At 53.6% G+C, this 27315-nt stretch overlaps 9 protein-coding genes across 9 annotated transcripts; 6 read left to right on the top strand and 3 right to left on the bottom strand.

The window, feature by feature from the left end:
- Window positions 1-243: 243 nt before the first annotated feature.
- On the top strand, window positions 244-1730 carry AYL99_06955 (hypothetical protein; the record flags this gene model as incomplete). Its single annotated transcript, XM_018838464.1, has 2 exons — window positions 244-372; window positions 654-1730. The coding sequence occupies 2 exons, from the start codon at window positions 244-246 to the stop codon at window positions 1728-1730; spliced, it is 1206 nt and encodes a 401-aa protein (XP_018693024.1).
- A 2915-nt stretch (window positions 1731-4645) lies between these two features.
- On the top strand, window positions 4646-6865 carry AYL99_06954 (hypothetical protein; the record flags this gene model as incomplete). The annotated part of the gene is made up of 1 exon (XM_018838463.1): window positions 4646-6865. The coding sequence occupies one exon, from the start codon at window positions 4646-4648 to the stop codon at window positions 6863-6865; it is 2220 nt and encodes a 739-aa protein (XP_018693023.1).
- A 3182-nt stretch (window positions 6866-10047) lies between these two features.
- AYL99_06953 (hypothetical protein) lies at window positions 10048-11805 on the top strand (the record flags this gene model as incomplete). The annotated part of the gene is made up of 1 exon (XM_018838462.1): window positions 10048-11805. One exon carries the CDS (start codon window positions 10048-10050, stop codon window positions 11803-11805), a length of 1758 nt encoding a protein of 585 aa, XP_018693022.1.
- Window positions 11806-12420: 615 nt separating this feature from the next.
- AYL99_06952 (hypothetical protein) lies at window positions 12421-13838 on the top strand (the record flags this gene model as incomplete). The annotated part of the gene is made up of 2 exons (XM_018838461.1): window positions 12421-12864; window positions 12915-13838. 2 exons carry the CDS (start codon window positions 12421-12423, stop codon window positions 13836-13838), a joined length of 1368 nt encoding a protein of 455 aa, XP_018693021.1.
- Window positions 13839-14498: 660 nt separating this feature from the next.
- Window positions 14499-15170, top strand: AYL99_06951 (hypothetical protein; the record flags this gene model as incomplete). Its single annotated transcript, XM_018838460.1, has 1 exon — window positions 14499-15170. The coding sequence occupies one exon, from the start codon at window positions 14499-14501 to the stop codon at window positions 15168-15170; it is 672 nt and encodes a 223-aa protein (XP_018693020.1).
- A 2123-nt stretch (window positions 15171-17293) lies between these two features.
- AYL99_06950 (hypothetical protein) lies at window positions 17294-18323 on the bottom strand (the record flags this gene model as incomplete). Its single annotated transcript, XM_018838459.1, has 5 exons — window positions 17294-17844; window positions 17915-17992; window positions 18078-18112; window positions 18167-18238; window positions 18310-18323. The coding sequence occupies 5 exons, from the start codon at window positions 18321-18323 to the stop codon at window positions 17294-17296; spliced, it is 750 nt and encodes a 249-aa protein (XP_018693019.1).
- A 606-nt stretch (window positions 18324-18929) lies between these two features.
- Window positions 18930-21787, bottom strand: AYL99_06949 (hypothetical protein; the record flags this gene model as incomplete). Its single annotated transcript, XM_018838458.1, has 3 exons — window positions 18930-19391; window positions 19439-21473; window positions 21525-21787. 3 exons carry the CDS (start codon window positions 21785-21787, stop codon window positions 18930-18932), a joined length of 2760 nt encoding a protein of 919 aa, XP_018693018.1.
- A 732-nt stretch (window positions 21788-22519) lies between these two features.
- On the top strand, window positions 22520-24142 carry AYL99_06948 (hypothetical protein; the record flags this gene model as incomplete). Its single annotated transcript, XM_018838457.1, has 1 exon — window positions 22520-24142. One exon carries the CDS (start codon window positions 22520-22522, stop codon window positions 24140-24142), a length of 1623 nt encoding a protein of 540 aa, XP_018693017.1.
- Window positions 24143-24981: 839 nt separating this feature from the next.
- AYL99_06947 (hypothetical protein) lies at window positions 24982-26363 on the bottom strand (the record flags this gene model as incomplete). Its single annotated transcript, XM_018838456.1, has 6 exons — window positions 24982-25412; window positions 25464-25536; window positions 25591-25632; window positions 25682-25867; window positions 25920-26106; window positions 26158-26363. 6 exons carry the CDS (start codon window positions 26361-26363, stop codon window positions 24982-24984), a joined length of 1125 nt encoding a protein of 374 aa, XP_018693016.1.
- Window positions 26364-27315: the final 952 nt, after the last annotated feature.

Here is a 27315-nt window from a genome sequence, read left to right as displayed (position 1 = left end):
TCTCCTTCTCCGTCTATATCTATGTGTGTGTGCTGGTGTACCTCCGACCGGTGAGACTCGAGATCTCGTGCCCTGCCCGCCCCCCGGACAACAAAAGACCGAAGCGAGCCATCGTCATCCCCCCGCGCCGGTAACGTCGAGGGTCCCGCCTGATTCACACGAAGGACACAAAAGATACAATATCTCATCCGTTAATACATAAACAAACCCCCTCTCACCGCGTCTCAACACTAAGTGGGCATCATGGGCGACGCCGGTCCTCCGACGCCCGACCCGCTCCTGCAGGACGGCCGTGCCGCCGTCGACGGCCAGGTCGAGGCGGATGCGGCGCCGCCGCTGAGGGAGGTCAAGGTGCTCGTGACGGGCTTCGGGGTGAGTGTCCCTTCTTCTGTCTACATACCTACCCCTCCTCTCGCGATCGCGATTTGATCCTAGTCCGGTATCTTGGGATGCGTAAAGAAGAGGAAGCAAAAGTGGGAGATATCCTGAGGTCCAGTTGCTGTGGGAGAAGATGCTTGGGTTACGTGATCGTGGTCTAGTGCCTTGACGGAGGCAAGCCATTGCAGAAGAAGGATGTCTGATTTTGTGCTTTCGCCTACCCATTCCTCTGTCCTCCATTGAAGCCCATGCTAATAGTCAACCTCTCTATTCAGCCGTTTAAATCGTTCCTCATAAATCCCTCCTGGTTGATCGCCTCGGCACTGCCCGAGGAGCTTTTACCCTCGCCGTCTACTCTCTCCGGGCAGAAGTCGCCAGACTACAAGATCAAGTTGATCGTCTATCCCTCTGCCATCCGAGTCTCCTACTCCACCGTCTCCACCACTGTACCCACTCTCATCACGACCCACAATCCCGATTTCATCCTGCACATCGGCATGGCCGGCGGGCGCGACTGCTACTCACTCGAAACCCGTGGGCATCGGGACCACTACCGCATCAAGGACGTCGACGACTGCGACGGCTTCACGTGGGGTGAGAGTCGGTGGAGGAACGAGGGCATCCCGGAGGTGCTATACGTCGGATGGGACGAGGTCGACGTGCTGGCCCGGTGGGAGGACGGGGTCCAGATGGGACTGAGAGAGCGAGGATTCTTGGGATCAGGGGAGATGGAGAAAGCACTGTCGGAAACTGCAGGAAAGGGAGAGAACGAGGCTCAGCTGCCAGCCTCGCGACCTGCACCACTCATTCCTCTCGGACGAGCGAACATACCCATGAACTTGATGTGGGGGACAAGTAATGTGCCGGTGTCATCGACCAAGGCAGACGAGCATCGGAGAAAAGCCATCGTCAAGCTGTCGTGCGACGCAGGACGGTTCCTCTGCGAGTATGCCCTGTTCGAGAGCTTGAGTCGGAGATGGTTGGACGCGCAGAGGCGGAGGGAGGATGACGATGATGTCGACAGAAAGGATCAGCAAGCCGCCGAGGACAAGGAAGCTGAGTCGATTTCATCATCGATCTCCCCCTCTTCTGGTTCTGGTCCCTCTCCGTCCGACTCAGACCTGGCGCTAGAGCGCGTCGGCAAGGTGGCGTTCCTGCACGTGCCGGGCTGGACGGGCTTAGAGGATATCAATCGCGGCGTGATGGTCGCTGAAGAGGCGATCCGCGCGTTGGTTGGTAGTTGGGAAGACGGGTACCGGCGGAACGGGATCGGTGCGAAGGTACCAACCCAGACCTATACGATGCAGCATTCCGAGCAGGCGGGCAGGGTGGCGTCAACGTGGAGAGCCTGAAACAACCGGCCGGAAGATGTTGTGCATATGGGGACCGTGTATGGCATTAGGTTACGGGACACACAGGGACGTGATAGACCGAGTTCACAGTCAGGGTCCAGCCAGGGATGATAACTGTACATGGAATCAATAAACAAAGACGTGACGATAGTGCATTCTTTCGATCGCCATTTCATGCATGTCGCAGATGTTGAAGTCTAAACCCCACCGATATCTGCTTGGTTTTGTAGTGGGACGTGTACCCTCAGGCTTGGACATCCATCGAGCATCTTTCTCGCCTGGCGGATATCCTCTTCCGTCAACCGAGAAATGGTATCATCGAGACTGCACGGTAGTCATGGTTTGTCTAGGCTCCAGCTGACACGGGAACCACAAGACGGGATCTCAAGGTAGGCTGGAGTGTTGCAACGATCCAGGGACCACATTCATCGAAATAGGGTTCCTTGCCCACGTCAGGCCCGGGCTGACTGGTTTGAAAAAGGATCACGGGCCTTAAAACCAAGAAAACTTACCATTTGGATATGACTTTGTCGTGGAATGCTGACGTCGTCGAATGTCCCCGTCATGGCAATGAAGGTTTTGAATGTTTCGTCGTGTAACCTGTCAGGTGCGAGAGAATGGCTTTTTGTCCTTGACAGGTCGAGCAAGGGATGCTTGACAATTGATTGCCCGTTCTGTTGACTTTGGTTTGATTGTCGCCTCGACGTGAGGGCATCAGAAACAAGTTGAAACAAACGGATAGTTTGCTTTTTCCTTGGATCGCCAGTGGGGGGGGGGCGGTGGACACTCCTCCACAACATGCATACATACTTTGTGGCGAGCAGGAACGTTTGTTTATTTGGTTCTTTGGTATGTAAACGAAAATAGCTGGCTACCTGGTAACAACCCAGCATTGGATGTCCATGGACCGAGGGTTGCACAGGTAACTTCAGTGTTTGGACTCGGCCCAACAGGTTCCTTCAGCACAAGCCAGACGAACCGATGGTCGGACAACGAGTAGAACGAGGATGGTGGTACTGAGTGGATCAACGGAGCGCAGTCTGGCGTTTTCGAGGTGGCATCAGCGACAAATACGAGGACGGCGACGATGGCATCTCATTGATGGAAAGAGACCCACTTGGATTCGGCTCGCGTATTTAGCGTCACCAACGCGTTGATCTCGCGTCTGCTGGACCCAGACGCGTCAAGTGGGTTTTTCCTTTGCGGCCCACACACACAGACACACACACACGCACAATGCAACGGCACACGACCAACATCATCCATCATCCCATTGTTGCTCAGTCCCAAGGGCACAAGTAGATCCAACATCGCGGAGTACGGAGAACCTTGGTGGCAACCATGGAAAAGTGGAGGAGGACGGGACACGGATGGAGACGGGTGGGATGAACATTGAACACACGCGAGTCTGTGCTTTTGCAACATGATGGACAAAATGGAGAAGATGGCTGCACCTGGAGCATAACCGAACAAAGTGAAGCGAGCACTCACAAGAAACGAGGAGAAAGGAGTGGTTGATAACGGACCAGAAACGGCAGTGAGAGTCGTAGCTTTGCAGTAGTGATCGAGTCCGTAGAGCAGCTCCTTCGTCCGGCACCCCCCATCGCCCGTTGCAGGTAAGACACACTGACGACTCACGAGAATCAACTACGACTACGAGCCCTAACGTTACTGCTACTGCACGCGCTGCTCATCTGGCTGTTTGTCCATCAACACGTAATTGCCTGTGTTCTGCTCAGCTAGTGGCTCCGTCGAAATGGATAATAAGAATAATTCGACCTCTCTCTCCCTATCGCCGAGTTCCTCTTCCTCTTCATTTTTCCTCTTTCTCTCATTATTCGTCTTCTTTTTCTCTTCTCCCGCCTGTTAGCTCCTAGCGGCGGCGGCGGGTGCGGCTGTCTTGTTTTTGGGGGGTTCGGCAGCCCTGGGCAGCTTAACCACTCCCTACCTAGGTGCCTATTGTCCCCCCTACCCTTGGGTGCACGAGCCCCCTTTCTGTTCTGCACCCCTCTTCCCCGAGTCCACTGTGCCCCTTCTTCCCTGTCTGGCTCTCTCCACTGCACTGGGAACTGGGTCTGGTATCGGAGCCCGGCGCCCAGAACTTGACGCCTACATAGGGACCCTGAACCAGGTGCGACGCCCCCAAACCCTTTCTGGGGCATTTGGTGGCTTTCGTCCATTTCTCCTTGCCCTCTCCCTCCCAGACAAAAGGTCACCCGCCCGCTTCCAACATTCCAATCCTCGCACCACCACCAAACAACCAACCCGACCGTCATCCATATCGCCATCATATCACGTCAACAGTGTAAACAAATATTTCTCTCCTGTTTGAACATCTACAAACGTCCCTCTCACTTTTCCACACGTCGGTTCCAAAGCCCATCACGCCGTTCGACTTTCTATCTGCACCCTGGTCGTATCGACCCATAACCACTGGTCTCGCCAATTTCTCCCTACTAGTTTTCCCCCAGCCACCGTTATTTCCTCGACTTCATACACGCCTTGCCTGTACCTCCGTACTGCCACGTTTTTCCCAGCTGCGATCTGCCGACTCAGAACGTCTGCGCGTTCCAACACGCTTTGCTGCTGTCGCAAAGCACCACCCAACATCATTTCGAGTCGCTTGTCCTTCTCCCGCCGTGCTCTGTATAGCCCTGGCTCATACGAACTGCACACGATCCAGCCTGCAGCAGCCGCCGTGGCGCCTTCAGAATCGACTCTCGTCCGCGTGACCGACCGCATAACCGCATAGCCGTCCCAACGCGCGTACACAGCATGAACCCGTGAAGAAAACCACTCTTGATATCCTCGACAGGGCTGCATCGGTCGGGTCTCTGCGCTTGCTTGTATATATCGCGCCGAACATCAGATTGCAGGAAGGTCAGCGTGCGCGCAGAACACATACAACCAACACCATGGCCGACCGCGATCCCTCACCGACACTCTTGTCGTCGTCCGCACCGCGCAGACCACACATGTCTATCACTCTGCCTCGGAACTTCGCGCCTTTGAGCCTCGATGGCGGCGACGACCCGAAAACTCCAGATCAGACATTTGCGGAGCTGAAATTGCCTCCACCGCCCCATCATTCCACTTGTCGTTTGCGCCGGTCGCGAATTCGAATGGACAACTTCCAGGCGCGTAACAACGCCCTGCCAGCAACGCTCTTTGCTTCTGACATTCCCGTTCCCTCCAGTACTCACTCGCTACCAAAGGAACCTGAATTTGTGGATGCCGACTTTGCTCTGCCGTCGATTGAATTGCACGGTCACTTGGGTAGACCCATCTACAACCACAGTATCACCGATCCCTCCCCCAGCGAGAGATTGAGGCTGTCTGCGTTGAGAGACTCCCAGCTTCCACGGACGCCCATTGCTCAGACCAAGATCGTTCTGCCAGATTACAAGAGCGGTGCTTGGGATATGCACAGGTCCGCGTCAGAATGCTCGCTCCGGTCGGACTCGTCCTTCACATCGTCCGAGGACACATTCACCACGCGGCCTACCTCGTTCGATGGCAGCGCTACAAGCCCTGAGAACGAGTCCCATGACCCCTTCTCACCGACAAAGGTTAACATCATCCCGGACACGCCGTCGAGAAAGAACAAGAAGCTCAAGATCAACACCATGCTGTCCAAAGCCAATGTTCCATGGAGTATTGAAATGGATAACCATCTCTTCAACGTCTACCAAATGTATCTGGCGGATCCGACCGTGACTCCATTCAAGACGGTGCCAGGCAGCATCCCTCCGACGGGCGTTTGTCATCGCGTGGCACGGAGAGCGAAAGAGACTTGGCCCCGAGCTTCCAGGGTCAACAAACCTCTCATTCGACGATACAAGATACGAAATGTCATCGAGACCCGGATTACTGCCAGAGACAAGACGCCAGAACCCAATGACTTTCTGCGGACCGACCACAACGACGCAAGGGGTGCTTGGCCTTCAGAATCAGCCACGAGGAGGCGACTGAAACAATTGTGCAAGGAGAAGTTCACCATCACTGCCCACTATCAGCGATTGCGTGAATCTAGGAGCCCGTCCCCCTTCCATGAACAGTTCCCGCGCCGACCGTCTTCTCGAGTGTCTCAATCGGTTTCCAATCAAGACCCGCAAGCATCCACCACCTATGCCACCCGGGAACTAGGGATATCGCTCGTTGCTAGTGGCGCAACTGCCCCTCTGGCGCAGCTGGTGACGGGAGAGTCGCCTCCAACCCAACAGATGTCGGATGACTGGTTCAATACCCCGGTCAACGCCTCCTCCGAGACCATGTCGCTCTCCACCCCTGCCGGTTTAGGGATCCAGTCGCAGCCTGAAAAATTACAAGTCGCCAGCAATATTCCCCGCTTGGCTTCGCCATTCAATTACAGTACTTGGAATGGATCGGGTAACTCCAACACCCAGCACCGGCGCCACATTAGCCACCATCACTTTGACACTGTTCACGCTACCGGGACACGGCTGCTCTCTCCGTTCAAGCTCGAGTCGGAGAGCTCCCTCAATGTCAACAAACGACGAGCTCAGCACAACCTCGAGGACGAGTTGAGTCCCAGTGGGAGCAACATTGAAAAGCTCAATGTCGACCTCAATCGACTGCCTGTCCCGACTGTGTTTGAGCCTGAGCCACAAGCTCGGCCGGAGCTGGTTTTCACGGGAGCAGGAGATCTCAATCAGCGGCGAATCCGAGTTCGAAATCGCGGTGCGACGTTGGGGGCAGTAAACAACAGAGAACACGTCGAGCGGCTCTTTACTCCACCCACCTCTCAGTTCCCGGGCGCTGATGGAATTCCGCCCGTCCCACCGTTGCCCGCCTCTTTGACTGCTTTGGCAAAACCCAATGTGCGGTCGAGTTCTGGTGGGCTCGCCCCGCCCGAGCCGGATTCGACCCAGAAGCGACTAGGCAGCCCATTCGAGCTGGATCCTAACAAGCGAAGCTACCGCACCAAAAACCCCCGACACGTCCCGAGTTTGAGTGACCCTTTCATCAGTACGAGCGCGTTTGCCACGACACCAAGTCATGGACACAACGGGTTGAGCATTGGAGAACGACTGGCCATGTTTAATACTTTTCATACGCCCCATTTCCCGCGACAAATGGCTAATTCGCAACCAAGGGATGATCCATTTGCTTGATACCGCAACCGATTCGAGTATAGTCTTTTGAATGATTTTGCGAGGCGAGCATCAGTTTTGGGATGCATTGGTCCGGGTTCTTTGTGCCACGGCGTTGACAGGACAGATTCCCAGCGAATCACATTTGAAAATCTGGAGTGGAGAAAATGGGCGAGCTATGGGCGAGAACTTGCATGGGAAAGCCTCGCGCGGCATTTTTGGTTGATCAAGATAGCGATTTGCATGAGCAGAGAGACGGAAGAAAAGCGATTTGCTCTTGGAAGTTTTCATTGGGGCCAGCACAAGATCAACAGACTTGATGATATCAGTGTTTGAAGATACCGATTGGAGCTCACAAAGCCCGCATGAGGGAGTACTGATTGCCGTCAGACAATTCAGAAGCGCTAGCGATGTCCCGGGGCAATCATATCGACGCGACACATGCACACAGACGAGACAGATTTGAAGGAGACTAGGACAGCCTTGTCAGCAGATGGTCGATGGACCGGCGGGTGTTTGAAAGGCCGGCCCTGGTTTCTCTGTTTATGAGATTATGAACTTTTGACCTACGAGCGGGAATTAACAATGAAGAATGAGCATACATGCACGTGAAGTTCTGACTAGATGGTATTTTTTGCTGAATTCATCCTTGATCTATATTCCGTAAAGCTGCTGTGTTTCCTTGTCAGAGACTCTGCCATTCCCTGTAGGCCCAGTTGCATTGCCGTTGTTGAAGACCTCGTGTGAAGAGTCCTTCCTCCAAGTCTGTGACCGTTTGTGGCTCCCCACGTGACTCTGGAAATGAAGCTTAAGCTGTGGATCGCTCAACTCCTTATTACTCAGCTTTGTCAGCTCGATTGTATGTTCTTGATATGATAAAGACAAGACAAAAAGGTCCCAAAACTTCGCGGTTTCGTACGCCGAAGAAGTTGCATTTGTGAACTCACTCCAAGGCCCCCGTGGCGCAGTGGTAACGCGTCGCACTTGTATTGCGCAAGCGCAATATACAATTGATGCGAAGATCACAAGTTCAATTCTTGTCGAGGGCATTTTGGGTTTTTTTGCCTCTTGGCGAACAGAGAGGGACAAGGGCTGATAGGACCGTCTCATCCTCGACGAAGTCCTCAGGTGACAATGAGTGGAAATTACAGCAAAAGTCTATAGTCATGAATCCACCGGCAATGCATACCATTCGGGCGATTGAGGAATCGGAGAAGATGCTCAGCAGCATAGCAGCTCAATTGTGTGATGGACTAGGGAATCAAGAAACTGGGCACCCGACATGATAGGTAACCAAGGTGTAACGTGGCAAAGTCGTATGTACAAAGGGTTTTAGTTAGCTGGCTCAAGACGAGCAGGCAGTACCGGACACAAGGCTTGAGCCCAAAATTTAGAAAGCAGGTTGCCAACGTTCATTTAAACAGAAGATACCCACGATATCGACGCTGGGGTCAGCCGGGGACGCCTCCTCTCGCCTCGAGTGGTCCGTACTTGTAAATCCAGTTCTCTAGGAGCTGGTAGAGGGTGCCGGTGTCTGGGCTCGAATAGTGCAGTCGTAGCAAATACAGACTGTAGGGATCCATCAGCCTAGTGAGCCTCAACACCCTACCTAGCTGATACGAGGCGAGTCCTAACAGTTCTGTTAGATTGGTTAAGCAGTGTGGTTAATAAAGTCAGCTTTCCACGTCCCAGGAGACAGCGGCAAAGGTCTTGTACCACGGTCCAACAACTCGAAGGAGGGGGTAGAATCAATTCTTCAGATTCTCCAGCCTGTTTTATTAAGACCTTCATGCATTGGAGGTCGACAAACCTGATCCAGTATTCAACCCATAAACAATCGGGCTTTAGACTAGCTTCAACCAAAATCCGTACTGTCTCCATTGGCGTCTTGGCGTGAAATGGGGGCCGATTTCCTGGGACGCCTCCGAATCCTCCGGGCTCCTTGGAAGCTTTTTGGATCAGAATACGCCAGATTCCAAAGCTGACCTCGAACTGACTATTTGTGACGCCATTTTCGTTGATCACACAGGAGACGGCGACGAGCTGCTAGGAAGCCAGTTTGACATCGTATGCTCTTGAGCGATATGAGCGTCAAGGGCCTCCCGGTCGTCGAAGACTCTCTCCGCCAAGGGAGCAGGGAGACTCGCCGCAGTACCAATTCTTTCAGATGCGTCGTGCCATGCGCATGAAGATGCAAGCCGACCATGAAGACTTGATCAAAGGTTGCTCCGCACTGAGGCACTTCGCACCGCCAACCACGGGCCATTTGTGTCGCATGAACTATATTGGTATTGATGCCTGTGTCAAGTGACAATTCCTTCTGCAAGCGGTATTTTGATTTCCATGGCACTTCTTGTTGCGTACATCTCCAGGATCTTCTCAATGTGCTCGATGGAATTTCCTTCGATACATTCCATGAAAAGTCTCCGCAGATTTTCTGAGCCATCACGTCGCAGGGAAGATCTTGCGGCTCGCCAGTCGCAAAGCTAAACGAGTCTTGATCGTCGGTCAAAAGCGCAGGCACGGTACCTTGGGATTTTTCACGCAGGATTTCAGCATATCGACTCCTGATGCACGGAACTTCCAAGTTGATAATGACAGAATGGCAGTTGCGCAGATGTTGAATAAGAGCGGTTCTCGTGTACTGCAAGACGACACCGCCATAGATGCATGATAATGCTTGGGCAGCTTGACGTATTTTCCCTTGGCTTTCGTGCGAATTTGCAAGATGAGAGCGTACAGCGTCTTCTGTGGCACGTGCAAATCCGCAATAGTCGCAGCCGAAGCCATCCTTGACACCGTGCTGGGATTCAATATGACGAGAGAGACTGTTAAGTGTAATTCGCTCCTGGCAGCCAGGCCAGCAGCAAGGGACAGGGATGCCGAGAGTTGCGGCCATAATTCGATTTGTTGATCGATGTTGTGGTTGTGGCCCACCAGGTGCAGAGTACTCGTATTGGCCGACGGAGGACTTGACTAGGCCGGCTTCGAGTCAGATCACATGCAGCTGCAGCATTATGTAAAGCATTAGGAGAGTCGGGAGAGTCTTGAGTAAGCCCTAAACCTGGTTCTCAGACGGTTTCCCAGGAGCCTCAAGGGAAAAAAAGGTTGGCGTGGTCGTATTGACGGGCGGACCTCGAGAGTCAGATTACGACCATGACGCCGGCGATACTCGGCTTTGTGCTTTCCTCCACACGGCTCCGATGGCGAAGCAGTTGACCGTGACCATGACCATGACCATGACCATGACCATGACCATGACGGCGACGCCACCCTCGAAGCGCGTGCTGTTCATGAGCACCAAAACCCCCGGCAACTTCCAAGGGACACGAGATCGCCAGGAGGTCCGCGCTTTGGCATTACGGGCAGCGTCCTTTGCCCGGCCAAACAGGCGAAAGAAAACCAGAAAGACAGGGGATCAAAACAGCCGACCTGCTCCAGAAGGTCGTGCTGAACCAACGGGTAGTGTCCAGAACTCGATCGGTGCACCTGCGTCGCCGACGACGACTCCCAATCCCCATGCTCTCGTCGGGAATGGAACGTCTGACCCCTTTGATTCCATGCCTGTTCCCGTCACCGCCCACTGCCACGACATCCTCGCCTACGTTCGCTCATTCACATATGCAATAAATTGGCCCGACGAACTCGAGGCGTGCCGGGAAGGAGGGAGTCTGTACCGGGCACACTCGGTCATGTATACCAAGTATTTCGAACACGCGGCTCCTCTCAACTGTCTGCTGGCCTACGTCTACAACCTCATGGCCATCGCACAGCCCGAGAAGGCTGACCACCATCGGCAGATCTCGATGCAATATTCCGTCAACGGCTTCCAATGCCTGCGAGACCTAATCGACAACCTGGACTACTCCTACGACCAACTCTTGCTGATCTTGCAGACCATCTGGCCGCTGGCGAGTGCCGAGTACTCCGAGTCCGTTCGAACAGGCAACGACAAGTGCACTCAGCACCGTTGTGCGTTAAAGAGGCTCATTCGTCTCCTGGGTGGCCTCGACAAATTGCCCTTGGTGTACAGGGAGTTGATTGTGCATTTCTTTGCCAAAATCGCGGTCGTGACAGGGACACGCACCGAAATCGAGCCCTCGTCGTGGGATCCTGGCCCGTGGAATGCGCATCATGTTCTATCACTGCCACGAGAACCTGAGGGGATCCCGAGTCCGTTGCCTGAGCAGTCGGATGGACCCCAAACGCTGCCAGATATCTTGGCTGCATTGAGAGAACTGGTCGCCGTTGAAGAGGTGAAGAGACAGACGACCTGGTCCGATGAGGATCACCTCAGCCCCATATTCCGGTGGTCATTTCTCCGCAGAATCGCCCTCAAGATGCGGCTGTGGAATCTTTGGCACAGTCCTGCCGACCAGATCGACGCAAGGCCATTGCCAAACACACCGCTGCGACCACAAGACTCGTCTCTGTGCCTTGCGGCGCAAATCTTCATCTATCTCAGCCTTGAAGCCCACCCCATCAAACAACCGTGGTTCGCAGCACCAACTCAACATGCCGAGATGTTGGACCGGATCAAGGCAATGGACACAGCCCTCTTGGAGTGGGTGAAAGATCTTGATCCAACGGCGTCAATGCGGGATTCTCTATCAGATGGAATAGCGAACAGCGATTCTACTGCCCTAACACGGGCACAGGATCTTCTCTGGATCGTTGCCATTGGCGCATGCTTCGAGGAGGAGGTCAAGAAGCAACAAGGACGAAACCCGATCGCAGATTTGACGGTGAAACCACAAACCGATGCCGAGAATCAGGATAATGGCAATGTTGTGACCACCAAGTTGCCGACCGAATGGTTCTCTGTGCGATTTGGCCTACTTGCGAGGAGGCTAGGGTATACGACATTCGAGGATGTGCAAGGATTGTTCAAAAGGGAGCACGTGTATGACGGGATGATGATGGATGAGGCATTGGAGAGGCTATTTGATACGATCATGTAAGTGCTTGTGCAGAAAGAATAGCAACTGGTTGAATTTCTGCGGTACATATGCGTGGCTCACGAAGCTTCCCCAGACCCAAGCACGAGCTGTTCCCCACCAGACGCGGCTCGCCAATTGGCGCCGGGGCGCCGTTAGGCTTCAAGCCAGAAGCAGGTGAGCCACTGGGGGGTCACGGGGGGTCCCAGTGATCCTCCGGAGCCCTGCTAGCCGTCGGCAGGGATCCATAAGCACCCCACGCACGCCCATTAATCCGGCTGCTGGTTGATCATCGGAGCCACATGGGGCCCCGTGCATCATTTTCCTATGTTGTGTATCCATTCTTCGCCTTGCGTGGACGTGACACCGCGACTTGTATGCTATATCGCGTCCTGATTTCACGCTCGGCGCTGTCAGAGAACACCAAAAGCAACCCACGGACTGTCTGATCTGAGGAAGTCTCGTAGGCTGTGTCCTTCTGCCTGGGGAGAGAGAGATAGAGAGAAGTGGCTGTTGTTTGCTGTGGTGAGTGATGTGCTGGCCCCAGCTAAGAGTGCTTCTCTAACATTACAGGATACCTGCTCGGTCTGCTCGAACTCCCCATTGACCGCGAGTCGTTTCTTCTCTATTGAGTCCAGGATGGCGTCTCCTGCACGACGCGTGCTTGGTGACAAAGATCCCAACGCGCCCATCCAGCAACAACCCTCCAAAGTGCCAAACAGAATCTCACAGCTTGCCAGTCCTGTGCCACCACGCAGCTCTATAATGCGCCCTTTCTCCCCGGAGCACTCCCCGTCGAGTAGTCCTCGGACCGGTCAGAAACGGAAGATCGAAGAAGTACACCGTGAAGAGCAGGCGCCGTCTCCAGACACAGTTGCCGCATCCTTTCTGTCCCAAACGACCGAGTTGCTGAGCGACACCCGGTCAGAGGATGGGGTAACTGTGCAAGCCTCGATAGACCAGGGCAGGTCGACTTTGCCCACCTCTTCCACCACTCTGCGGGCCTCGCAAGAAGATTCGTGTCAGATCGAAAGCGAATTCCTCATACACGACGAGCCGAGCCAGCACGCTTTGGACAAGATGGTACGTTGCGTTCAAGGACCTGGCGCATTGTTTCTAAGTCATACATGTAGCACGCCGTCACATTCACCCAAACCACATCTCAACTGGTCCCTCCGCTGCGGCCCAACCTGGCCAAGGAAGGATCTCAAGTCAGCTTGAGCATGTCCAGCCTGATCGACTTTGACACCAACCGGTCTTCGCAAGACGACGACATGGAAATGATTGAGGATGGTGTGGTGGCCAATGACCAGAAACCCCAGACGGAGGAGGACGCCAGGAAGCAGATGATGCTCGAGGTAGATGCGACTGTCATCCTTTCGTTGTTGCATGCTCTAATCCCGGCACAGAAAGCTGAAACCCTCCGGACTCGATTACAGCTCGCCCTGTACAAGATCCAAACCAATCAGATAACAAAGCCGTTCGCTCGTCTTCAAGTGCCCCGAGTCACATCTTCTCCACCGCGGCTCTCTATGCCATCTTCACCTCCTCGATCTTCGTCGACTGTACGGCAGAGCCCAGCACCGGAGAGTTCAGCCGCTCAAGAGGCCCGAGTCGCTCTGGCTCGTGCTCGCGCAACGATGGATCCGAAACCGACCGTCAAACATCTCTCCAGCTTGCCCATGCCAGAAATCGTCCCGACAGCCTTCTCGGCGAGATGGAACCATGACGTCGACGCACAGCACGACAGTCAGCGTAGCCAGATGCAACCGTCTAATATTCCCAGTAGCCCTCCCCTGTCGCATGAAGATTGTGCTTCCGAACCCTCGGTCGTGGGATCACATCCTCCAGATACCAAGCCTAGCACGCCCTTGCAGCTATCTAGCCCGGCGCCCAGTGCTCACAGAGAGGATATTGAAGGGAATATTGACACCCGACGCGACCATCTCCGAGGTGTTGGTCTCTCCAGCAGCGTGATCAAAGGAGAAGCTGCAAGTGGCCTGCTCGAGCTAGTCCGGGGCGTGAGGTCCGGAGGAGTCGGGATGTGTGGAGTATGACAACTGGACGCCAAATTTGCATTTTCACCAAAATGTCGCAGTCGATTTGAGCCCGGCAAAGCAGGGCGGGCGTTGTTCACGGGATATTCAGCACTAAGCAGCATCTACACCCATGGTGTTTGGGACTTTTTTTCTTTCTTTGTTAGACATTGATCTGCCGCACCCCACCGTCCGTCCAATGCAGTCAGGGAGGACGCTGCGTCGGACACGAGATACGGCTCGCAGCCTGTCCTTGCGAATTGACGCGTTGTCTTTTCATTCTAGCTGGCTCGGTTTGCTTGATCAATCCACCTCACTGCTTTGCTTTTCCTTGTTCCAGATTGTGACCCGGTGGGCCAGGATGTGGTTGTTTGCTTGTCACGGGATGCCTGCCGAAAGCCAAATCCCTGCGGACTATATCTGTCTCTGTTCGTAGGCAAGGGGGAAAAGAGCCGTGACACTCTCATGGTCTAGTGGGTTGTCTCTCGAGAATGCTCATCAAGATTCTCTTGTTCTGACAGTCATAAACCCTTCCAATCTTCCACGCCTCCCTCCCAGAAATATTCCTCTCGATCGGAAACACGCCAACATTCGAGAACGAGAAAGAAAGACAGCATAGAAAGTTGTCGCAGTCCACAAGCCGTCCCATCACCAGCCTCAAGAGAATCCAAATCATACGATATGAACACGGTCGACCCGTCTCGCAAAGTCCCCCAAGTCGACCAGTCCGCGCCCATCGCCGCCACCACCACGACGAGGGTAATCGACATGTCGACGTTCGGCCCAACCGCCCCGGCCCCGAGCAGCGGCAATGGTCGTGTGTTCTTCCACCTCGGACGCATCGGCCACGAGGCCACGCCGAAGCCATTTCCCGTGTGTATCTCTGCTGGAAAAGGCGTCATCGTCCGAGCAGGCCACTTGCACGGAGCGTGGACCTGTGTACGCCCCTTTGACAGTGATACGGATGGAGATAGCTGCTACTGCTATTGCTCCGGCGGGGACGACGAACACGAAGTCCCTCGAACCATCACCTTCCCTGCAGCTCCCGGCGTGGAAGGAGGTGTCGAGCACGAGCACAAGATCCGCATCGTGGGCAGCCGGACGATCGAGTTCTCGGTCCTCGACGCCTCCTCCGCCCAGCCCGCACCCGCGTCCACGCCCCGCATCGTCAGACTCAAGGTGAAGGCGCTGGTCGCGGCGGCGAACGACGAGTTTTCGCCCACGGCCGGCACCGAGGGCGTGCCCATCTGGATCGGCGTCGATGATTCCCCTGACAATATCTTCCGCGCTGTTCCCGGGGAGCCTGGTTCGTGGGAGGTGAAGTGTGATAATGGGGAGGTGGTGAGGTTTTAGTCTCGTGGGCGGGGTGAGGGCGAGTGCGCATTGGGATGGTGATGGGGATGTTGTTGTGGTGTGCACCTCTGTCTGCTTCGTTACACTCTGGAACGGGTGTTCTGAGTGGTGGAATCACGGATATACCACATCCCAGTGGTTTCAGACGATCGCGACACAGTATTCACGAGCGGTGGGAGGAATGTTCGTCTGGGCCTGATGCCGAACGAGGCTGTCAGACAGCTCAACCTATGGCAAGTCTTTTTCTTCTCCATGGTCATCCTCCTCGTCCCCAATCTACGGCCCCTATATAGCTAGTGTCTGGAGAAGCTACCAGTTCGATGGACAGGAGTTCTGTATCAAAGCACCCATTCATTTTATGCGTATAGTTAGTCCCACTCCAGAGAAACGGGCAATACTCGTCGAACTACATGGGCCGACCAATATGTTACAACGCACTTGACTTTGCTGAAGGTCGGCCGACCAGACTGATCAACCCAAACCAGACCAGACTGGTACTAAACGTGTTAAATCTGGCGTATCACGGCAGTCCAAGTGAAGAAAGGGCAAGGCGGGTTATCTAGACTTATCTGGGAACCAACAACCTTCGGGAAATAAATGAATCATCGGATGCATGAATCACTGAAAATCTATGCCCGAGAGTCAGTGTCCACCGAGGACGAATCGGAGAGGCGGACGAAATACAATACACGAAAGGGTGCGATGCGACCTGATTGTCTCATTATGGCTAGGTTACAGCCCAACGAAGTTCCGTATGATTATAGATCGTAGTCGAAATGGTGACGGTTGCGACACGGAAAACGGAAAACGACCCCAAAGAGCAAGAGAGAAAACGAGGGAGTAATTCAACACAAGGTCCATTTGCAAATAGTTACTCTCTCGTACTTGGAAAGGAACGTAGTAGTCGTGACAAACGAATTGATGGTATAAATACTTGGATACATCGATATAAACCTCGCCGGAATGGTAGAAAAGACGAGCAATATCGCTTGCTCGACCGAACTATCAAAATCAGCGAATAAATGAATGAGAATGAATGTGTTGACCAGGCCTCGACACATCCATCTCAGCTTGGAGAAGGACACAGGCGAGGGCAAGAGGAGTTTTCGCCAACGACTTCCCCGTGCTCCTGTCGCCGGGCCAAGGCGTCATCATTCGACCTGTGGGCGGCGGCGGGCGCGGCAGAAGGCAGAAGCGGCGGGTCGGTCGCCCATATATCCGTGGCAGAACAGCTGGCCTTCTTCCCCTTCGCGCTCAAGGCAGCGAGTGAGTGAGTGAGTGAGCGGCACAGCGAGGGGCTGTGTTTACCTCAACCGTCAAGTTGCCTGCCTAGTCAGCCTCCACGTCCGAGCTACCCTTCATCCATCCAGCCCGACTACAGCCACAGCCGCAGACAGAGGAATTGGCCCTTGCAAGAGGGGCATGGGTGTCGGGACCGAGACCGAGAAAATATGGGGGTCTGGGCTTGAGCTTCTGGCTATCAGGGGGAGAAAGACGGTGGGAAGGAGGTTGATGCTGTGACAATTTGTGCGTCTGCGTAGAGATTCATTCAACAACAACAACAGATGGAACCAGTGGACAAATGTTGAGCCTGCGTCTGGCGAGCACAGGCCCGACCCTCTCTCAAGCACAACAAGTGGTGTTGCGTAGACAAGGCTGAGAACCCCTGCCTAGGATGGTTAGCATAAGCAGCAACTTCTGACTATTCCTTTTTCGGCTATACGATACACGTGATGGTAGCCCCCATCCCTTTCTCTCTCTCTCTCTCTCTCTCTCTCTCTCTCATTGTTGTTGCCGTGATAACGAATGCCTCGCAGGATAACATTATCTCGTCTTATGTCGCAGCAACGTCCAGCCCATGTGATCGGTATCTCGCCGTCCCTCTGCACGAACTCGTAGGCTCACCACGAAGTGTAGGCTTCTGCCAAGAGAGTTTCTGTTTGTAACTTTTTTTTCGGCGTTCGAAATGGTGCACATGACCCTGCTTTCTATTCGAATACTAGTTATGGTTTCTTTGTTCATCCACTCATCACAATACTGGTAACCGTTTGTGCCATTCCTCTCACGTTCCACCGAATTCGAGGGGCGGCCAATCCTCTGTTCATTTTGTTGTTTCTCTTCTCCTAGAATGTCTCAGGTTCTTCTGCTCCGTTGGCTTCCAAGTCCGGAATCTCGAACCCCTCCTCCGTGCTATAGAGTATGTTTTGGATGTTCTTCACGAGGCCGTTGTCGTCAGTCTCCAGGGAGGGGTCTTGTTCTACTGCGGTCTGCAATAGCAACTCAATGTCGCGCAGCTTGCTGAAATAGAAGTCCCGCTCTTTCTCCAGACCCGCGATTGCTTCCTTCAGCGACTCGTTTTCGGCCTTCAATGCAGAGGAACTGGCACCTCCTGCAACTGGGCCACGTGGCGTCGGTCGACTCACGGGCGTCGTGCCAGTTTTCCGAGTGGTGCTCGAGCCGGTGCTTGTTCGCGGAGCGGTCGCAGAGGTCGCAGCGGCGGCGGGAGCGGCAGGGGCACTCTTTCTTCTCGCGACAGCGTCGTATTCGTGGCCCGGAAAGTACTGATCCCAGAACCGCTTTGACCACTGTAGAAACTCGAGGTTGTCTTGCATTTTGCATTTGACGAGTTGCTCGACCGGCACGGTTCGGTCGATGCCATGTTTTGTAAAGCAGTCTGCGACATTGCAGGTCAGCGACAGGTCAAGTGACGGGCAAGGGGCTCGTCGTTCTGCCAACGAACGTACTCTGCAGGATCTTGAAGTTCTGTATGTATGCATATTCCGTATTGACGTTGAATTTTACCCGGCTCATGGGAATATCAACTGTAATCACCAGTCAGTATCTGTTCGATCCTCCCTTCGTGTCACAAGCGCGATTCCTCCACAGCCAGCGGAGGGGGCGACGTACGGAAGATGGAGTCGAATAACTGGCAAAGCGCGGCCCTGTCGACGGCAGTATTAGCCTGAGAAGCCAAGACTGTCTTGTGTGTACCCTACCCTGTCCCGCATTGCTCGACCTTTGTGATGTTGAGTTGGAGGAGGCCGTTTAGCCATGCGAGGAGTTCTTGTCTGGATACATGTCAGAGACACCCTGTACACTGCCTCGAGTCATAGTGGACCAGGCATGACTGGGCAATTACCTTGATTCACCCATGGCTGCAGCTATGCACGGGTAACGAGTTGAGGCGCAAGAAGAATCAACGACTGCCAGGGGAAAGAAACAATCCGCGTGAAGCGCCCAAGGAAGAATCAATCGGCGCAGGCAAGAAACAAGAGGATGAAATACAGTGGTGGATCAAGGCTGATCTGCGGAAGGCAAGGACGTGGATGGGGTTTTGTAAGAGACAGGGTGAAGAGGAAATGTTTTTATTGCGACGGTGATGGTTGCTGCGCAGGGATGTTGACTCTGTGACGCGGGTCCCTGAATTTCAGGGATCGGGATCGAGGGGCTCTGCCTACGAGTAACAATCACCGCCCTCGCCGCTTCACTAACCATGGGCCTAGGGCCGTGGCTCCTTAACGAAACCACTAGAGTTAGCGGGTTGCCACCCAACCGAACGATCAAAGGATGGCCCACTAGGAACCCCCCGGCGACAAGGGCCAACCCCAAAGGCAATCAATTCACAGTACCTCGAACGAGGTACACCGTTGCGCTAGATGCCAGTTCAAAAGCATTGCTTTTTCTTTTATTGTTATTACACTCCAGATTCTCATTCCATCTATGCCAACCCTCCACCCATGCCCTCGGTCCAACAATCATTTACTTCGTCGCTTCGCTCGCATCGCTGGCCGGTTTGGCTTTGCTGTCATCTCCCTTCTTCACTGAACCACCCGCCTGGGCATCAGCAGGCGACTTCTTGGCCTGCTCCTCGGGCACACCCTTCGTGGACGGGTTCTGGCCTTCGACATCTGGGTGATCGGGAGCAACTACTGACTGGTTGACCTCGTTGCCGTCCTCGTCAACCAGTCTTGTTCTTGTCTCGTACTTGGTTTGGAAGGATGCTTTGCCTTCCGCCAGCAGTGCTTGAACTTGGGCTTCGTCCAAGAGATTCCCGTTCTGGTCGCGATATTCCACCCGCTCTTCCTGTCCGATCACTTTCCCTTCACCAACCTGAGGGGTGACCGCAGATGGGTCACCTTTCCTATCGGAGTCGATTTGCATGGAGGGCACAGTCGGAGTTGCTTCTCCAAAGGGTGGAAGCGGTGTCGAGTATTGGGCATACTATCTCCAGTCAGTCTTGGTTAATCCGTTCGGCTTGTCCGACTTACATCAGTGTGGAAGGTGTTGCAGTCAAAGTCCCAGGTGTCAAACAGTTTGACCGCTCTGCATTGGGCCTGAGTCCATGGATTGCCATAGATCAATGGAGCATATAAGGTGAAAACACCAATCGCGAATGCAACAAACAAGACAGCTACACTCCAGCCAATTTCGGGGTACTTCTTCAGTCCTAGAGAGGAGATTCGATTCACAACAAAGTCGAAGATCTGGCACATGGCCATTATGGCGAAATAGAGGGCGGGGAAGTAGTGGTGCAAGAACAACTGTCGGGCCATCAAGTAGAAGGGAAAATAGTGGAACGCCCATGCTAGAACAGTCTGACCAATTTCGTAGTCGAACCGCTTGAAGTTGATGTTGGAATAATCGTTACAGCTGCGTTGCCAGCGGAGGACGGCGATACCTTTGAAAATGATGTAGGTCAAAATAGCCAGGGTTGAAGGCCACCAGATGGCGGGATTTCCGAGTAGATAGATCTGACGGTGGTCTTTGCCCCAGAAATTGATCCCACGGCGGAGAATGGGCCAGGAGCCCGGTCGGGAGTCCCATGCATGCGACTCAACCAAGCCGGCATTGGTCCTCCACATGACCTTTTGCAATTCCCAAAACTTGCCCAAGAAGCCCGGGTTGCGGTAGTTGACCTTTTCTGCGTTTTCCCCAAGCATTGGGTGTTGATTCTGCTCGATGTACCACACACTATTGGGAAGGGTGCCTCCTTTGGCACAAGTCACTTCCTGTTGCTCGAATCCCCAGTCAGGTAGTTTGACCTTGTGGGAGAACAGAACGCAGCCCGTCATGATGTGGACCAGCTTAAACTTGGTCTGAATGGTCCTCAGTCTCTTTTTGGCTTCTTCGCCATCAGACATCGACTTGACAATTTCAACTCGGAAGAGGTCATTGGCATCACCTTCGAATCCTTCGTAGCCGTAAGCTGTGACTTCATTTTGCCAGTCGGCCTCGGTAATAGGAGGCCGGACATCGTGAGAGTGAATGCGCCGGTGCGTCGTGAGATGGTAAAGCCTGACAACATCACCGTCTTTGATGAACTCGGTGAGGTTTGACCACGCTGTTGGACCTGCAACAGTGACGTTGTCGGCTGTGATGGGCTGGGTTTGATTCTCGAGGAGGAAAACGTTGTTCTCGTCCTTATGGGGATACAAGGTAACTTGCTGTTGCTTGCTGCCGCCAGGGTACATGTGCGGATGGGAGTGGAGATAGCCACCCTGAGTGTTGTGGTGTCGGATGGTCACTTCGCTGCCAAACAAAACGTCGGCAGGGGTGTCGGCCATGCCCTTGTTGTTCAAGGTTGCCTGGAATTCAGAAGACATGAATCCATCGCCGTCGCCAGGGTTGACCAGGCACAGGAAATGTATTCCAAACATGCCAACATAGAATGCGATCGGGATGACAATCAGACAGAAGACTCTGGCAAAGAGATGCTTGAACCATTTCCTCGGGGTAACGTTGACGCTGTCGCCGAGTAGAACCCACAATTGGAGGATGGTCAAGCTGCCGACCCAGGCGATGGTGAAGAGCCCAACCCATTTGACACTGGCTGTGGCACCGAGACCCAGACCAGTGGCCGCAAGCCAGAACCACCAACTCGCATCAAACGCGCGCTCAGGGCCCAGTTCGTGTTGGTTTGTGAAGCAAGTCCACGCGAGAGCAGTAAAAGCAGTACAAATGACCAAGGGCGAGTCGAGAAGAATCAGCCTCGATTGTGTGATCAATCCATTTTCAAAGATCAAGAGTGCGGCGCCGAGACAAGCCGTGACTGTTCGGCATCCGTACGCTTTCAGGGTCAGAAACATCGTAGGAATAGTGAGAACTCCGAGGATAGCAGGGAGGAGGCGCATCGAGACGTAGGGAACTTTGGGTTCAAGATAATCTTTTCCAATGTCCTTGAAGTCGAAGTCGCCGTTGAAACCAGCGAGCCAGCCAGCCAAGGTGATGAGGAGTTTCGCCAAAGGAGGATGGACATCCATGAAGAATTTGCCCTTGATGTACTTGGTGGCAAATCCACCGAAGCTATGATTTACGTTAGTATCTGGTCCTGTGCGAGTCGTCGATTGAACTTACTGAACCTCGTCGAAGACGACACTGGTGGGTTGGTAGATCTTGAAAAGGCGAACGACACCAGCCAACAGGGTCAGAAGTGCCATGATCTGATAGTCTCCCATAGGAAGCATGAATATATCGTTATCCGTTGCACCTTCTGATGCATAGCTCTTCTTTTTGCTCGACTGCGTTCGGATCATGTCACTGCTGACAACTCTCGAGGCCGGCGCAGGAGAAGCCGTCTTTTGCGAGGCCGCATTCTTTCGCGAGGCAGCGTGGGCCATGGTGAGGAAATCAGGCTAGCTAGATCAGAGGTAAATGGGCGATTTAGCAGCAATTGTGTGAAAAGGCTGAAGCGCAGAGGACACGGTCGACGCAGTCTGCGGTCCCCCTTAGGTTGGGAGGTAAAGGAGAAACCTGGATCAACGAGAGACAAGAACAAAAAGGTCGGTCATTAGCAGTTTAAAAGACCATGATGAGAAGGAAGAAGACAAGCACGAAGGGAAAACGTAGCAAAGGGGGATTGAAGGCTGGACTGCAGTGAAGAAGTTCAGGAGTTGCAATGGCCAACTTGTTCATTGATGGCTTGTGTCTCCGCAGCTGGCTATTCGGTGGGCAGATGTAACTTTTAGTTGGTTCGCGTCCCAATCTTTACTTAGAACGGGCGTGCATGTGCAAGGCGTAATTCTCCTTTTCCCGTTGTGCCCTTAAAGCGAATTGCGAACTCCACACGTCCGCAATAGCCACAGACTGCACTAGCCACAGATTCAGATTTGTCCCCAAACTTCGCATTTTGTTCGAGATCAGGTTCATGGTCTAGTGAACCCCGGATTTCTCGACGCAGCAAACCTTTGATAACGCACCAGTATCTCCGAATCGATACAGCAATATCTCCAGTCTCCCTCGCGCAGAACAAAGCCCTCTCGAAAGCTGTCTCGCCGCAAAGTCACGAAGGGATTTGAAACGAGTGCGGACGTGGTGCCTTTGTTACAGGCAGCCCGTGGAGAGCTGCAAATATGGCACAGAACGGAGCAGTCCCCGAACTTCCAGAATCTGTCTCAAAACCTCCCGAAGGCGTCGTCCTGCCGCCAAAAGACATAAGAGCCATTATCGAAAAGACGGCAGGCTACGTGGCGCGCAACGGCTCTGTCTTTGAAGACCGCATCCGCGACAAGGAACAATCCAATCCAAAATTCTCCTTCCTCTCTCCTCACGATGCATACGCTCCTTTCTATCAGTGGCGACTGTCTGAGGTGCGATCGGGACGAGGCACGGCCGTCTCCGCTGGAAGAGCAGGAGATGCGACACCTATGCCAGAAAAGCCAAAGGGCCCCGAACCGCCTCCCGAATTCCAATTCAGTGCGCGCATGCCCAATATCAGCGCTCTGGACTTGGAAGTGGTCAAGTTAACAGCTCTGCACGTTGCTCGCAAGGGCAAGAGTTGGATGACTGCCCTGTCACAGCGAGAAGCCCGAAATTACCAGTTCGACTTCCTGCGCCCACAGCACTCGCTTTACAATTTCTTTCAGCGCCTCGTTGATCAATACACAATCCTCCTCCAGACCGGACCGGAAGGTCAAAAAGCGGAACAAGCACGCATTCAGGTCCTACAGGCCAACGTTCAGGACCGGTTTCGAGTTCTCAGCCTGGCAAAGAAACGGTCGGAATACATCAAATGGCAAGAGACTCAAAAACAGAAGAAAGAAGAGGCTGAAGAGGCCGAGCGGATAGCCTATGCCCAGATTGACTGGCACGATTTTGTCGTCGTCGAAACAGTGCTGTTTACGGAAGCAGACGAGCAGGCCGATCTTCCGCCTCCGACAACACTGAACGATCTGCAGAGTGCAAGTCTTGAGCAGAAAGCAATGATGAGTCTCGCCAGGCCAGATATGCGCATCGAAGAGGCAATGCCGACAGACGACATGAGTGGTTATGCGTACAACGATCAGTTCGGAGGATACCCTCAAAGCAATGGTTGGGCGCCTCCGCCCGAACCGGCAGCACCAGTACCGGCAGCGATGCCACCATATACTCCTTCTCCCGTGCCGCAACAACCCACGCCAGCAGTGCCTCAGATGCCGACACCCATACCATCCTATTCTCCCTCTCCACAACCGCCCTCGGTGTCTGCCCAGCAACCACCCCCTTCAACGGCCTCTCCTGCCCCAATACCGGGCCAACCTCCAATGCGCATCAAACAAGACTATATTCCGCGCGCCCAACAACGTGCAGCCACCGCTCGCACAACCACGGCCCTATGTCCCAACTGCGGCCAGCAAATACCTATTGCTGAGCTCGACGCGCACTTGCGCATCGAATTGCTGGACCCAAGATGGAAAGAGCAGCAGTCCAAAGCTGCATCGCGGTTTTCAACCACGAACCTGGGCGGCACGGACGTTGCAGCTAATCTGAAGAGACTGAGGGCTAGGACAGATGGAATTACCAGCGATCCAGTCGCGGAGGCAGCCGCAAGGGTCTTGGGCGAACAAGAAGAGGAGGAGCGGAGGAAGAGGATGAAGCTCGAGGGCCAGCCCGGAGCAGCAGCATATCCAGGCGTAGCAGCACAGAACCAAGGTGGACAACATACCATGGATCTGCAGGAGCAAATACGGCAGATTCACAACAAGTACAAGTCGTGATGACCTGGGATAATGTACATTACACCCTTCTGCGCATCCTCCGCGAGAGAAAATCACGTATGGGAAATGAACGCGGAAGGATCGATGCTTCTACCGCGATGTCAACCAGTCGGCTTGCCGACGCGAGATCTTTTCGACACAAGGATTCCCGAAACCAGTTGCGAGTTCCACGCAAGTACCTTCGCATTTCGTTTGCTCTGTGTCCACAGATCCATGCTCTCCCCGGACAGGATCACAACGGGCCGAGCTGAGGTGAATGGTACAATTGGAGGATGCATTCATTCGTCCTCTACGCGATGCTGCCGGCCGGTGATAGAACGCTGCCTGTCCTCTGAATACATATGGTCCTTTTGCCACCTGCCCCACGCCACCATATGACGGTCGATGATATACGGGAGTCCCAGAGATGCTAGATGATGTAAAATAATTGTTCAGACACTACGTGTATTGCGATTCTTTGAGAGAGGCGGGGCAAAGACGACGTCACATAGAATAAAACATTATCATACCCATCGTGTATCTGGTATGTCTCTACGTATGTGTCCCTGTGCCATCCCATCCCCATTGAGATATTGCTTGTTACATAATACTTACATATTCATGAATCCTGACATTGGAACGCAGATCATGTTCCGAGTACTCCTCGACATCCCCAGTCCAGGAATGCCAGGATTGCAGTAGCCACAACTTTTGAACATACTCGCTTGAACGCGATTACCACAAAAGAGACCCGGGGTATCTCACCACAGCCAAAGTTTCGTGCAGATTAAGGATGGAAGTCTTCCAAGAGTCGCAGAGAAATCAGTCAATGAGACCAGCGAGTCTCGGTGGTGTAACAATCAAGTGGCAGATTGTGTCGGAATAGTGGCTCTGTCGTGAAATGTAGCATTGCCATTTGTGTTGTTGCTCAAAGTAGTGTGGGTGGTCCCAGAGCCCACCCGGGCTGCTTGCAGACTGGATCTCTCTTCCTTGGAAGTTCTCGACGTGCGAGATAAGGTACGGTCAGGGATGACAGCGGTCGGACTAACGACAGGACGAGTTAGATCTTCTTCTGGATTGTAGGCGGAAGCTTCAAGGTCATCGAAGTCCTGGCCAGGGTTTGCAGTTTGGTATTCGCAGCTTTTGATGAACCAGAAGAACCCAGCCGCGAGGAGCGAGCCGAGTAGAGGGCCCACCCAATAGATCCAATGTTCACTCGGAAACGAGTGGTTGGCAACACAGGGGCCGAAGCTTCGAGCAGGGTTCAAAGATCCGCCAGTGTAGTACACACCTGGACGTTCTGTCAGTAGACAGGCATGTACGCAGCATGGAAGATGCTCACCACCCAACTCAGCAATGAAAAGAGATAATCCAATTCCAACTGGGGCAAGGAACGTTCCTTTATGTTTTTCGGCCTGTGGAGAGGCTGTCAGCATGCAATATCCTGATCGCGTCGTTCAAAAACTCACGGCTAGCATGATGATGGTGAAAACCAGTTGGGCAGTGAGGAACTAGACAGGTGTTAGTAGGGGCTTAGATCCGTTGTGCTGACAAACTGACCATCTCAATGAAGAGTCCTTGTGCCTTGTTGGTTCCCCCACTAAGAGAAGTTGTGACAGCCAATGGTCCGGGAAACAATGCTTTTACAACTCCAGCGGACGCCATAGCCCCCAGCATTTGCGCAATGAAGACAAGAGCGCCTCGAATAAAAGGCACGGCGCCTATAAGGCAAAGACCGAAAGTGACCTGCCATATCATCAGTCCATTGATCCACATCTTGTCCCTCTGAGTCTCATACGGCAGGATTGAAGAGACCGCCAGAAATTCTGAAGAAAATCCAAGCATTGACAGCAAGGGAAAACCCGAAGCACAGGCTGATGTACAGGAGCTGGATAGGATTCGGCCCTTGAGGGAGGTCGGTGCTCGTATTGCCAGTGGTCGTCTGAGGAGTGTTGGCGACTTGAGTGCCGGCAAAAGCGAAGAAGCTGTAGCATTATCAGTTTCCATGCCCGCTGTGACAGGAAGAAGAAGCTCACAGGAAGAGAAAGGTGCCAACGAATTCGCCGGCCATGGCGATGAAATGGTTTCGAGGCTTGTTAGGGATCTTCATAAAAAAGGAGACTGGTTTCGGGCCCTGCATTTTGTCGTCCTCGCCTGGAGCTGTCGCCCCTGTCTTTGATTTTCCTTTTCGATGTCCAAATATACCGGGAAGAAACCCGGACTTGGGGTTAATGTTATTCATTTTTGCAGCTAGTTTGACCGCTGAGGGTTTTGACACGCAGGCGGCAACAAATGGCGAGAGAAGGCGCAGGCTCTGTCGCAAGGAAGGCGGCGGCCGAACACGAGGCTGAGGTTGGTCGCGGGGTCACCAAAGTCGCGTCGGATCTCAAGTACTCGATAAAGGAAATGGTTTTGCACACAGTCCAGATGTACAACAACGCACAAAGCAAGAAGCGGCCACGGATAGAGGATGTTAAGACGAGGGAGAGAAGAGCATTTTGCTCAAGACGGAGGAGATAAGGGTCAGTTGATCAACAGTGTGTCGAAAAGTCATGGTGGTCTTCCCAGCCGCATAACATGGCCTTCTCACCAGCCATGGCGCTCCTGGGAAGCGGCACAGACGCCATGGAAAGCAAAAAGTGGTGGGATTTGATATGGCGATCGACGTTCAGTAGGCGAATAGTCGATGGATGGACATGGATGAACATCGTATGTGAAGATGTGGCATCGGTGTTGGCATCGGCATGACGAAAGAGGCACCGCTGGAAATTTTCAATTGGGCATGGCGCCCTTCAGCTCAGTTCTTGGGCAGGGGTCGACAGGCCAATCGCCCTTAAACACCCAAAGCTAGGCTGAAATGGGGGCAAAGAGGGGAGAGTCGGGGGTGCATCACAAGGCAATGGGGGCCACCTTTGGGGCCCGCTAACCGACACCCGCAGCCCTAATGATCCTTACAACTGCATACCAAGCACAGACCTGAGAGAACCGGTCAAAAGATCTCGAAAGCAAGATTGACGGGGTCTGGAACGCCCCTCAAGTCATGGCACGAGGGAGAATGGTTCAGGTTGTTTTCGGCCTCCGGACTTCCACGTCCTCACATTCGAATGGCTGACCTAACTTGAACACGAACTCGAATAGAAGTAGAATACATAGATATTTCTTGCAGTGGGTCAAAATATTGAAAATGTCATCAT

Source organism: Fonsecaea erecta, assembly GCF_001651985.1.
Source record: "Fonsecaea erecta strain CBS 125763 chromosome Unknown Scaff5, whole genome shotgun sequence".
Classification (NCBI taxonomy): Eukaryota; Fungi; Ascomycota; class Eurotiomycetes; order Chaetothyriales; family Herpotrichiellaceae; genus Fonsecaea; species Fonsecaea erecta.
Note: the sequence above shows the minus strand (reverse complement) of the source record. Positions and strands in the feature narration are given on the sequence as shown.